The following is a 13,362-nucleotide window of genomic DNA, read 5'->3' as shown; positions in this document are numbered from 1 at the left end:
CATGAAAAAAAAAAGAGAAAGATAATTAATATCTCCCAGTAGCTATTTATCCTGACCTGAAAATCAATGTTACAATACAAAACATCAGAATGTCTATATTTGTCTTTTCCTTTTTTTTTTTTTTTTTTTCAAGAAAAAAAAAATCTTATTCAGAAGATTGAATTTCTTTATTTACCTCATTCATATTGGATTTCTTTGCATACTTTTCCAAACACACTTTATCTTGATTCACCTAAAAATACGACTACTTTTTCTTTGATATCGTAAAACCCACAGAATTTTTTAGACGCCTAATTATTTCAAGAGTACTATGTAGCAGATTCACACTGGAAGAATGAAAGTTTCAGGAATCAATAAATAACTGAATATGCCATCTTCATCTATACCTTCATTTTGGCCAACTGAAAGACATTCCAGTGCAAATGACAACTCATTTGAGCCTTTCAAATAGCTAGGGTGCTGGTAAGAAGCTGATGTTAAACATTTACTCAGCATACAAGTCAGTAGCACCTCGCCTATGATTTTGTAGTGCTTTGCAGTCACCATAGTGACTACAGTGCACACATGTTGAAAAGTGGAATGGAATGGCCAGCTCTAACACTAGATGATTTGCTGCTGAAAATGTCTTTTTTAGTCCTCTCTGATGCTCATACAACCCCAAATTGTTTCTTAATGGTCTTTAATATAGCCAATTTTTCTATTGTTATTTCTGCTTTGATAATATGAGTGCTATGTTGTACTAGCATTGCACGGAATTTTTTCATTAAATCTCTTAGAAATCACATAAACACCCTAAATGGCTTTGTTAATGCCCTGAATTCCACCCATAACCATGAAATCTGCTTTTATGAAGTAGTACTACATAAATCAAATTAAATTGAATTTCTAGAGAGAGATTTGAGAAGGCCATCAATGCCTACATTTCCACAGACTGTATGAAGAGAGCAGTGAATGATTGTTTATTTGGATTGATTTATGACCACTCAGAAATGTTACTTTTCAGCACCACTTCACTAGACCACTGATTTGTCAAATTAGAGCAAATAGGAAGTTAGTAATATAATATTTATCATATTTTGTATCTTTAATAATATCTGCACTATTAGTGAATGCACAGCTGTGATTCACAGAGCAGCCATGTGTACTGATGTTACTACACTATGTATGTGGCAGTCTGACAACTAGGGTTGTTTCATTTCATTAACACCAGAGTGTATGATAAGACATTAAGACTGTGATAATAAATGTACATAATTTTATTTTACAAGTACCTGTTAAACTAGCTTAACAGTTTCACCATCTGACATTTATTACTGGATACTAGATAGCAGAATTACACTTCTTTGTATTTCTATACTTCTTACCCCTTTTTGAAGAAGACCATGTTTTAATTTTTAAGTGTTGCACTGTTTAAAGGACCATACGTTGTCTGTTTATTTATTTATTTATATATTTTCCACAAAACTATAAATATTTCTTAACTTCAAACAAAATTAATCTTGGCTTAGGGATTTATTGCTATATATTTGTTTTCAGTATATTGCTAGTAAAGTTCACAGTAAAAAGGAGCAATCATGCTGGACAGGTTCTTTAGGAGAGCATGGAGACAAAGACAGCCTCTGAGTTCAGCATAAATAGAATGAATTTCTCCTTATCTGTTTCTAAGCTGTCTTGATTTTCTTGTATACGTCTTATCCTTTTGTCCAGTATCACATTTCTCTCTTTATCTTTTACCATATTCTCTCACCTAGGATTCACCTCCCACAGCTGTTTCGCTTACAGTGATGGATCTTTGCTTTGTTCTCATGCAAATTTTACCAAGGCTGCCTTGAGCACTGTCACAGTGCACATTGCCAGTGTATAATGGGGTCAAATTCCCTTCTCTTCATTGGATACAGAGGACCTACCACTAGCAGAAAAGATATCACTTTAATACACAAGAGAATGTCTTTTTTTTTATTATTATTTTTTGTGGGTGTTATCCAGTGGTTCCATCTAACCATGTATCACAGACTTATTCCTCTTAAGACACATTTTAAATTGCTGTCTGGACAAGTTGTGTGTTGAAATAGGTGAATTTGCTGCTCTGCACAGCTTTTCGTTGTCCAGATCTTTTAGATCTTTCCCCCCGTTCCCTCCCTCCTACCACTGCCCCCTTCTGTATTATGAAGGATCATCTGCAGACTTTATAACGCTACTTGTTTGGGGCCATAGGGACATTGGAAATTCCTTCATCCCTGCTATCTTCACCATGTAATTTAAGCTAGCTTTTTGGTTTTTGTTTGTTTGTTTGTTTTTGTTTTTAAGAGGATATTGGAAAGTTTGGGGATCCTACGTATGGTACATGCTGTTGTAGAACAGACTTGGTATAGTCGTATGGACCTCTCACATTCACTGTGAGATTGCCTGAATTACAGAGAACTGGAAGCAGTTTCATGCAGCCAGAAACCCAAACCAGCTTCCAGAACATGCTCCATTCCTGTCCCCTTTGAAAGGGGCTATGATAACTTCTGACCTATGCAAAAACTGCTTTTTATAGTACTTCACATCCTTCCTCTCTGTGAACAGCTTCTCAGAACCTCTGTGCACTGTGATCTTTCCTTCAGCATAAGTTCAGAATTCACAAGAGATTCTTGGGCATTTAAAAGTCCTTCCAGAATAAAGTCTGGACTTTAGCAGTTTTGGAAAAACAGAAGGTAGGTAGCAGAGAATCAAGTGTCTGCTAGAGGAAGGTGTCTGAACGGAAGGCATTTTGGGGACAGGATGATGAAGTTAAGTAGCATGAGAGAAAGGGCAGCCTCTGTGATTTTTCCAGTAATTTGGCTAACACTTAAAAGTTTGTAAGACTTCCTGCAGATTTTCCATGAGCCACCAGACCTCTAGCATACCTAAAAGTGCTCCTGCTCATTGTGATGCCCTGAATTCACCAGTGGTCAGCTTCCCCAATTCACTTCACCCATCTTTTGGCTTTTGCCAAGATTCACTTCAAAAAAACCCACAAAAACTAATTTAATATTTCTAGGTGGGCCAGCAGAATTCGAAAAATTTCATTGTAACTCGCTTTGCTGAGCACTTTTTCTCAAAGTTTTTCAAAGGCTTTGAAATTTCCCTAAAATTGGCAACAATTATAATAATGATGCATTATAATAATGATGCAATAATGTGCAAAATGTGAAGTAACAAGATCTTTCTTTAGGTTTGTAGGAAAGAGAGGATGGTGTGCAAGTAATTCTCAATGTGAGTTATAACTTTTGGCATGTTTGTAATTAGGTTATTAAAGAGTAATTGTTTTTGTATTGGAGCAACTAGTAAATTTACTTTAGAAATTAGTTCAGAATTGGATTACCAGCAGAAGTTAGGGTAGGTGGTTATGTTTTCCTTATTATGGACATGCCAGAAATTCTCTGCTTTGTCTGTAAAATAGCCATATGCAAAACAAAAACAAAAACAAAAATAAACAAAACATAGCAAAACAAAACAAAAAAAAAGCATGTTGCAGCTTCATGCTTATTTCCACAGGCACAAAGTTATCTGGCAAACTCAAATGCCTGCTACAAGCTACAGTCCTGAAACTGGGCTAAGACACGATCTTATACACTTGACCACTACTAGCATCAATCCTGCCCAGCAAAGAATTCAGAAATGCTGTCTATTAAACAGGCTTTTTCATCTTGATCCCTTGGCAAAAGTGGCCTAAAAGAAATGTTTCTGAGGAAATGTTGCACTCTTTTAAGATAAAATTTGAGTTTTCCTGAGTTGAGTCTTTATGAACATTACCGGACTGACAGCCTTAGAAACTGATGTCTCTATTTGTTGACTACAGAGAGCATAAAGCATATTTTCTTTTAAATGATTCAACCTTGACCTGAGTATAGTTTGGTTTCCACCTATATTTACATACAAGCATCTTTGATGAGGCAGTTAGAGGTGTTAACTGGTGCATTAATTTTGCGAGGTTAATTACTGTCTGCTAGAAAAGCCCATCATCTGATTTTGCATAGATCACCAAACACCTGAGAGATGGTAGAAGTTTTGCTCTTGCCAAACTAGACAGATGCAGTTCAACCAACAATACTTTTCCAAACTAATTTTTCCCTACTTGTTCCTTACTTCTGAATATTTCCACAACAGTGAAAAATTTCCCAAAATAGAAGTTTTACCTTTATATGAGCTGTCAAGGGTGAACTTGCTGTTTTAGTCATGAGTATACTATAAAACTACACCAGAAATGGGAGAAAATTTTGGAATATTCCATAACAGTAATGAACAGACTCTTTTCTGAACATTACACAAGATATGTCTGGTTCACGAGCATAATTTTAGCAGCTTTAGTCATCTTGAGATGCATATTTTCAATTCTCCAGCTTGTGTTCCAGCCTTACTAGTACTCTGAAATGGTTGTAGGTGCTAGCAAAGCTATGGACTCACATTTGTCACTACTCATCTAAAGCTAATTGGAACATGTAGTTACTGTAAACACACTTGTTGAGACTACATTTCTGTTCCCACATTGCCAAGTTTATGGAGGTCTGTGACACTGGAGCTATGTGACAGTGAAACAATTGTAAGAGTGCTTTAGTCTTGTTGTCCAGTAGAGACAGATATTGATAGAAGAATTGTATTTCTTAGCAGTTGGAGGGTGTTTCAAGACCTGCTTGGTTTGTTCTGCCTTTCCTGAAAATTGTAGATAGAATGCCTACACTTTATATCCTTGATATGAATGGTAGGGGTTCTTTGGTTCTTTTTTTTTTTTTTTTTTTTTTTTTTGCATTGAACAATTTCTTGGTTAGGAATGAAAAGCACTTTTGATCAAACAATACAGATAAACATGAGAGAATGGTTTTTCTGTTACAGCAACAAAGTACTTCATTTTACCCTTATGCAAATCAATATAACTCTCTTGTAGAAAAAGACTATGAAAGCTGAAAGTAATTTAAAATAATCTTGCGGTAGTGGTGTCAAACAAAATAATAATAAATCCCTGAAATGTAAATTCCTTAAGAAAGACATAGAACAAGTAGATCTATGCAAAACAGCATCATCATTAGCATTAGGGCCTATGTAGGTTTAGGACTTATACCCTTATCTTTAAGTATTAACATTTGGGTTTTGATGATCAGATTCACAGTTTCATACCTAAACTGATCAGAAGATAAAAAGAAAAATGTATGGTAAAATAATAACGCTCACACTATAAGGAATATAATTTCTTGGAACATATGGTGGTACCATGTAGAAAATTAATCTGTATTTAAAGCAAGATGACCAGAGGTGATCACATAATTATATAAAGTAAATTTTGATTTTTAAACATTTTTTGGTCAGATTATTCTTTTTCTTATGTGAACAAAATGGGTAGATGTATTTTTATTCTCTTATGTGAACAAAATGTGTAGTTGTATTTTAAATACACATTTTTTTGCATTCCAAATCTAAGTGCTATTTAATATTCTGGATTCAATACGTTCTAAAAAAGGCATTTAATCAGGTGATATCTTGCAGTCCCTTGAACAAGTAGCATTTCTATTGTTGCCCCAATTGCATCTGAAAGATGCATGTGTAAGATTGTGAGCAACTGGACAAGCATAAGCTTGTACTTAGGTTTGATAGGTTTGTATTTGTCAAGGGAAAACTAGAAAGATTGAGGCTCTGATAAAGAACTTTGCTCAGAAATGTCACCCTTTAATTTTAAATTAATTCATTTAGGACTTCTGTTTATGATTGCAAGGTTTTAGTTTCGGCTAGATTAGGTAAATAAAAATTACATCTTGAGCATTTTGCTGCAAATTTTTTTGGTAGAAGCTTTTGCTGAGAATACTCCATTCAGCTATTGTACCTGGTTCCTTAAGACAAGAATCCATAGAACAGCTGATTTCCTTCATCACAATTTTCCCTAGAATAATTAAAATGGCTCTTTGCAAAAGTTCAACGTGCCAGTGTCAGAGCCCATACTCTCCAAGCCAGAACACTCTTATCAGTTCAGAAGAATTTGGGATCTTTTTTGTAATGCAAATTGCCCAGGCAAATTGTCACTGTCAAATGCATTGGAGAACAGAATATTCCTATTGAACAAATTACTCACCAAGAATCACAGCAACAACGGTGAAGAGCACAAAGGCATTCCTCAATAAGTAACTTTTAACATCATCCTTTGTTATGCTCTGCACCTTTTTTTTGGCCAGAAGTGTACGTTTCCGGACTCCTTGTTGAAAGCGTTCCATCCTACTTCCACTTTTGGGATCTTCTCCGTTCCCTTTAGTCATCTGTCTTGCAGAAAGTTTTCTCTTACAACTAACTTCTGTCAAAATCCCTTCAGAAAAGTGAGAGACCCTTTTCCGTGGGAGGTACTGGAGAAACCTGTAAGACAAGAAATAAGATTTCAGAGGAATGGTTAGCCATATGTTTACATGGAAGTGGTTATTCTTCATGTTTCCTTACAACTTGTATTATTTGAAACATCTAAGCTGTTGGCTGTGAGAAGAACTCTTTGAAAAGGATTTTATGAGCTGTTCAGATAGGTATCCTGTCTTCAGAAATTAATCTGAATTTGCTGTAATTCTGTAATTTTTTTCCAGTTGCTAGAGATATAGTAACATAAAATGGGTACAGCACCTGGAAGTATAAGTAATTATAATGTTTAAAACTATCTGTCAGCCTTACTTTTCATTGGTCTACACCATCTTAAAAAAAAACAAAAACAAAAACAAAAACAAAAACAAGCTCACCTTTACTCTAACCAATGGAGAGAGATATTTTGCTTGAAATGGAACATTTAAAACGTTCTGCATTTCAGATGTTTTCAAATGGTTGACTGCATTGTCTGAATTCCTCCTTTTCACATGGCAAAACCCAGCAGGAATAGTTTATTTATCCCTCAACCACAATTTAGAAGATATGCCTTTGACAGTTTTATGTTGATAACGTTCATGTTTGAAGAGTATAAACTATTTAGACCACATCTGTAAAGCATCATAAGTTATATCCCACTTAGCCTGTCGCTTCTGACCATAATACAAGTTCACATTGCAGAGTAATGGCTAGCCTGGTCCAACAGCAACTATAGGGACATAATCTGATTTTAAGAAATCAAATACTGAATCAACCCTAAAATGTTTTAGTATTAAAAATCCTTCATTAAAATATTATTTTTGTTTGTTTGTTTAAAGATTAAATATTTATGTCTCCTTAGTATGAACTTATTTAATAAAAGAGTCTGCACAAAGTGTTTTCCTGGCTGAAAATCCAGTTTTCTAAGTGTTCATTAATCATGCTTTTATGATGAAATTAGAAATTCATAAATGTTCAGAGTTAGTAGTTTCCAGTGAAATCTGTCTCTCTATTTATACACAACGCAACTTAACATCATAATAAGTCTAGTGCTTAAATACCTTTTTTAGGAAGCGTTAAACTATAAATACACAGGGTTTTGAAACAGTCTGTCTTACAGAAAATACCACGTTCTAACAAATTTATTTTGGTGGGATATGATCACTGCTTTTTGAATTACCTTATGTTGGAACATTGGCACTTGAGTACAATATTCTGTGTGACGGAATGATGCATGCTTAACTTGTTAGAGTGAAAGCATTCATAGACCGAACTAGGTATTTACATTACTACATATTCCAGCTTGGACACGACTACTGTGTGCAAGAAGGATTTTTTCAAACCAATTAATTTTCAGTATTTTGTAAAACACAGATTCATTCACAGTGCCTTTTGTTTCCAAGACAATTCACACATCTAGTCTGTCCTCTATAGTTTAACAGTAAGATCAAGAGAGAACATGGTTGTAGGCAAAAGTATCATTACATTAAGTAACATACAAAGGAGGAGAGAGAAAAAAGAAGACTCCGTTCCCCAAGCCCCAGCAGATTAATGGATCAGCTCACCTTTTCAGATTTGCAGTGTTGTACACAAATGGAGGTGGCAGATACGGCAGGAATTTCCCAGCAGATACAGCAGTTCAGTGAGTGGGAGACAGAGAAAACTGACAATCTGCATGTGCTGGGAATACAGCAACTTACTATCCCTGTAAGTTAAGGAAAGGGGAGGAGACTCAGCCCAGCTCTGAAAAAAAAAAAAATAAAAACACATCAGACAAGAGAGGAAAGCCGAGCTGCTGGAATATTGATGAGTCTTGGCACAGTGAGAACAGGGGCACTTTCTTTGTTTTTCCTTTTAGACCACTTTCACGCTTTGTCAGTTCAGCTTCATTAGAAATGCAAAATCAGAACCCAGGAAGAACTGGAGGATCACACACCCACACACGGAGCAGGGACGGCTTCTTCATTCCATATTCTGGACTGGGAAGCTGAAAAGCCTCCACATGATTACATAACACTGTTCCTGTGCTTTTCAAAATAAATGATAAAATACATGAGCATGCTAGCTTGTACTAAAAAGAGGCATAGTGTAAGGCTATCGAATATTTTATAATCCTTAAACACACTTATTCATGAACTCCCTCTTTCCAGGGTAGGAAACCAGACATCTTTCAAAAGCGACTGGAGCATGGTCAAGAATTGAGAAAAAATGTAATCAGCTATAATTATTTGTATGTTTCTTGAAGATACACAAAATTTGTGATGAGACTTGCCTCTAATTCAGCAATTTAAAGTCACTGGATGCTAAGCCCCATTATCCAGCCTGTTTCCACAGCAGGGAATGAAAGATGAAGCATAAAACATCCACTTCTGGGAAATTAGTGGCATTCAGTTTTTTTAGCATTTAAAAGTTTGCACTATTGAAAAAATGCTTGGGGAGCAGAGCTGGGAGAACTCCCAAAGATCTAAACTTTTAGAAGAACATTTTCATTTTAGAGTCAGTTTAAGTTCTTCAATAACTATACGGCAGTGAATTTTTCATGAGATTTTAAGTGCATTTTCCTAAAAGATTAACAAATACTATGAATGGAAGCTTATATAAATGTATGATAAATGTAAAAGTTAAGAATTCTGCTGATGGATTATGTTGCTTTTATTTTTCTTTTTCTCTATAAAGCCATTTCAAGTACATGGAAACAATCTTACTTACCAAGCACACAGAAGACAGTGAGGTAAGAAATAAAACTGGAAGCAGCGTTACTTTCAAACAGTCACAGCAATGGTTTTGCTAAAAGGTTTGTTAATTTAAAACAGGCTTCACATAATGTGTAACACAGAGAAAAATAATTTTACATTTTAATGCAACCATGCTTGGGATCATTGTAGGTTTGTACTTGTATTTAGAACTGCAGTCTTGTTCTCAAGAGAGAAAGTAAACATCTGAATTGCCTTATTTGTTATTCATTTATTTTAAAAAGCAAGAAAAAATATTGACAGCTTGTGTTGCAAAGATAGAAGCCACGTCTTGTATTTTCTTATATCTGTCATCTTAAATGTCTATGTCATTGTTATTTTCGTGGTTCAGTTTTTACATACTTTCACCTTTTTGCCTGGAGATGGGGATTGACCTATTTACTGACCTTTGACCTTTAGTGATCTGCTTGTTTGATGCTTCCTTTTGGAGTATGGCATGTTTTCTCTGAAATCTCCCAGATAAGGACTTCATTCTTCCTCCTGTTCATATGAATGGTAATGTTCCAGTTGCCTAATGGGACAGGGGTGAGGCCCCAGGCGAGGTGGTCCCAAAGTATGTCATCATTTAACACTTTAAATAATAGTAGAGTCTAGAGAAACAAGGATAATCCAACGAGAGAGAATTAGCTATTCTATGAAACAAAATGTAAATAGAAAATAAGTAGTCTTACAGTTTGACTTCAGTTTGACTTCAGCAGTAATATTTTTATTAGCTCTTATTGAGCAACAGACAGTGCTTAGAGAAATAAAATAGTAACTGAATCCTTTTTGGCAACATGTTCCTTTTTTTTTTTTTTTTTTTTTTTTTTTTTACCTTCTCCTTCCTTTCCTGACATCCTTTCCTTTTGTTAATTTATTTATCTTTGGTGGTGAAATAAAGAAACTTATAAAGAGCAAATAAAGAATACTATCCTCCATATTGCAATAAACATGTATATTAGGTATCTTTGGATAAGGATAAATGAGTCACTGTTAATAGTGCAGTGTCTTTTGGTCATACATAATTACAATGAACCTACTTTTAAATAGGCAATAAATTTAACAGATATATTACACAATCCTTAATTACCAGGACTAGGATGAGATTTACAATTTGACTGGTTAAGCTCTTATATCTGTAATTTTTAGTAGTACTATTAGTTACTAGGAAGAACAACTTAAAACATAGAAGTTCCTAGAAATATGGTAGACTTTAGATCAAACCAGCCAATACCAAGAATATGGGAAAACATCGATACACTTTATAGAGTGACAAAGCAGCAGTGATCTGTTCTACTACCAAAGTCACATCGACATAATCATTTCTACATGCTTACTTTTTTTGTTTTCATGTTTTTTTTCATAAAAAAAAAAAAAAAAGGAACACCATGAGGCCCTGAAAAGCTTGTCTGTGTTGGCAGTTAACTCAGCATACTTTTTTCTGCTTTGGGCTTCATTTCTAGCCCTTACTTGACAGTGCACCCAGTGGCTGACAAAGCAGGAGATGCATGGATTGGGTAAGGCTGGCTTTAACTTGAACCTTATTCTTACAAGCAGCATGGATTCAGTCATCTGAATCCATGTATCATAGTAAACTCAAGCCCTGTTTCGGTTTGGCTAGCAGAACCAGTCAGTAAATGTACCTTGCACGTCGGCAAAGTGCCTTTTGTAAAATAAGTAAAGGTATCAGAGTGGAAGCCGTTGTTCAGACACAAAGTATTGTTATTTTCAGCTGACTAGAGCTATCAAGCAAAATCCCAGGGAAGTCAAATGCAGCAAATGCAAAATGTGGAAGTGAAGCAACAGGTTGTACAAGTATTTCATTTTCCAGAGGGTAATAAACCCAGTACGAGAGCTCATGTATCCCAGCTGAGACAGGCATTTTAACACTCCAGGTAACCAAGTTTTCATGTTAACAAACCAGCACTATCAGTTAATGCTGGCTGTATCTTCACTGTCACAAAGTTTTAGGTAGAAGCTCAGTGAAGTACTATTATAACGTGTTTGCAATCCATGTTGCAATGGCAAAACTGGAGTGATATGCTTGTGAAAGAATATGTTTATTCATATTAAGTTGGTATGTCCCCAGTCTTCAATTGAGTTGAACAAAATGAGAATATATATTACTCCCTTGCAAGTTCCAACCAGTCTTAGAACAGTTAATTAGACCGTTAGACCCTGTTTTGCTAATGAAGAAACTGAGGCTCTGAGAGATCAAATTTATTCTTTAAAAGTTAGCAAATATTTGGCAGAGTTAAGACACAGCCTTAGGCTCCTGAATATTTCCACTGGACCATGGCATGTTTTTTTTCCTGAGATACTAGATTGGCTCTTTCCTTTTTTCACCATGCTGAAATGATGTGAAATTGAGGTTTAGTGTTTGTTTACTTTCTGTTTATCACAGTGGGATTTGAAAAATACTTCAGTTTTCTCCAGCTAAATATGAAAAATGTACTTCATTTTTGATTAAGATCTGATGCAATGAAGGTTAACACTGTAATGTGTATGCTTATATGTGCTCTAGACACATCAAAGAGAACATAGGCTACGTTCTGTTAGCACACGTAAAAAGAAAAAGATCTGTGGGTTCATAGCTGGCACTGAGGACCCAATATGTGCAGGGTATGTACTCCAAAAGCGTTACTGTGAATTGCTGTTAACTCTTTTTTCTGACCCAAACACCCATTAGTGCTTGGACTGTAAGATCTAGTTTTGTCTTTTCCTGAAGGAATCCAGATCACACCTTCTAAGACCACTCCAGGATATGAATCAGAGCATATCGCTATTTGTCAATTTTAGTGGAAATTTTCCTTTATTGGTTACTCTGAACTTCAGCTTATCTGTGCTGCATAACAAGTCATTGGCCAAAGCCACTTATCAATAAAAATGATGTTGTAAATTGTTCTGTTGATGGTGAAGATTAAGTGATAAAATGCTACTCTTCTGATAAAATAACATTTAAAAGCAAGGTGTTTTTTCTGAGATTGGGCTGAATGATTAGTAGTAATGGGCACAGTAGCCAGCAGGACTCAGACTTTCAGTAACCTCTACCTACATCTCTATTTTGTGTGCCACTACAGTCTTAACATTGCTGACTCAATCCAGCCAACAAATTCTTTTGGTCATTTTTATTCCTACATTTTGAGATCTTTTCCCATGAAAATAATTGTAATTTTTATGCTTTAGACCTCTGTTGGTTTTCAATCAGAAGCTGTGTAACAAAAATGTGGCATTACTTTCTGCTTGGTGATAATTCCCAGCAGAGAAACATGAACCTACAGTATCTTTATTCAGCATTGTCAGCTTCCTGGGCCTCATGGTACACTGTGTGTCTGACTGCAGCTGAACAGACAACCTTGTTTCCTTCCAGCACCAGGAGTCAGCTCATGCACCCACTCCTGGGAGAAAGGGGAAGGGAAATGAAGTTAAATCAGCAGAGGATGTGGCTTATGAACTTTTCCCCTGAATGTCTTATCATGATTGTGAATGTACAATGCAGTAATTCTCGTCTCAGCAAAGGATAGGCAAGGCTGCCTAGGAAGGGATGGGAGATAGACAGGCATGTCATTGTAACAAATCTAATGGGATCGCATTGATAGCTGATTGAGTTTCAGATCCAAACTGCTTCACATTATGTCTTCACTAGCTTCCCCACAGCTAGTAGCAATGACTCAAATGGGCTCCGGGGGACAGACAGGTTCATTTGAAAAGCTGATACAGCATTCTGGCTCCTTACAAAAGAGCACGGTATTGGAGCCAGAGACTTGCTTCCCCCTTTCTCTCAGGTCCCCTCTATTTCCTCTTCCTGATTTTTTTTTTTTGTTCAGTTTTTAAACCTTTTATCCAACCAGCTGTAAACTTTCCTAGCCTGTGAATTGACTGAACTACTGAACATCCTGCGGGGAAGCCCTGGCTGGAGGCACGCACTGTCACGGATACACTGCTGCCTCCGATCCCTGCTGGTCACGGTAGCAACAGAGCAATGACGCCACATTTGTCCTGTTTTGGGAAAATAGCACTGTTGGTGGGTGTCTCACTGGCTGAACAGTTTTCTGTCTTTATTCCCTACTGGACTTGTTAAAAGAGTCCATTTCTTGGGTCCTGTGATGCTCTTTATACTGGATATTCTTTACACAGAGTAGAGGCTTGACACTAGAGCAAGGAGCTAGCTTCTACAACAGACAATTCCCTCAAATTCCCTCCTTTTTAAATTCCTTTATTTTCTCAACACGAACTCCTTAAACAAAGCAAGGACAAATAGGTGAGAAATAAGACTAAAGAGCAACACTTATTTCTAAATTAA

The 13,362-nt window shown here is 36.0% G+C and overlaps 1 protein-coding gene across 1 annotated transcript in view; it reads right to left on the bottom strand.

Moving 5' to 3' along the window:
- SLC1A3 (solute carrier family 1 member 3) overlaps positions 1-8,057 on the bottom strand; it is a 64,318-nt gene extending 56,261 nt beyond the window's left edge. Inside the window, exons 1-2 of the mRNA XM_068667098.1 lie at positions 7,893-8,057; positions 6,083-6,357 (exon numbers count right to left, since the gene is read on the bottom strand). Of these exons, the coding sequence (XP_068523199.1) occupies positions 6,083-6,263 (181 nt within the window). The 5' untranslated portion in view covers positions 6,264-6,357; positions 7,893-8,057. The remainder of the gene's footprint in view (positions 1-6,082; positions 6,358-7,892) is intronic.
- Between the last annotated feature and the right edge of the window lie 5,305 nt (positions 8,058-13,362).

Source organism: Anas acuta, chromosome Z, assembly GCF_963932015.1.
Source record: "Anas acuta chromosome Z, bAnaAcu1.1, whole genome shotgun sequence".
NCBI lineage: Eukaryota > Metazoa > Chordata > Aves > Anseriformes > Anatidae > Anas > Anas acuta.
The sequence above is the reverse complement of the archived record's forward strand: the minus strand, read 5'-3'. Positions and strand labels throughout refer to the sequence as shown.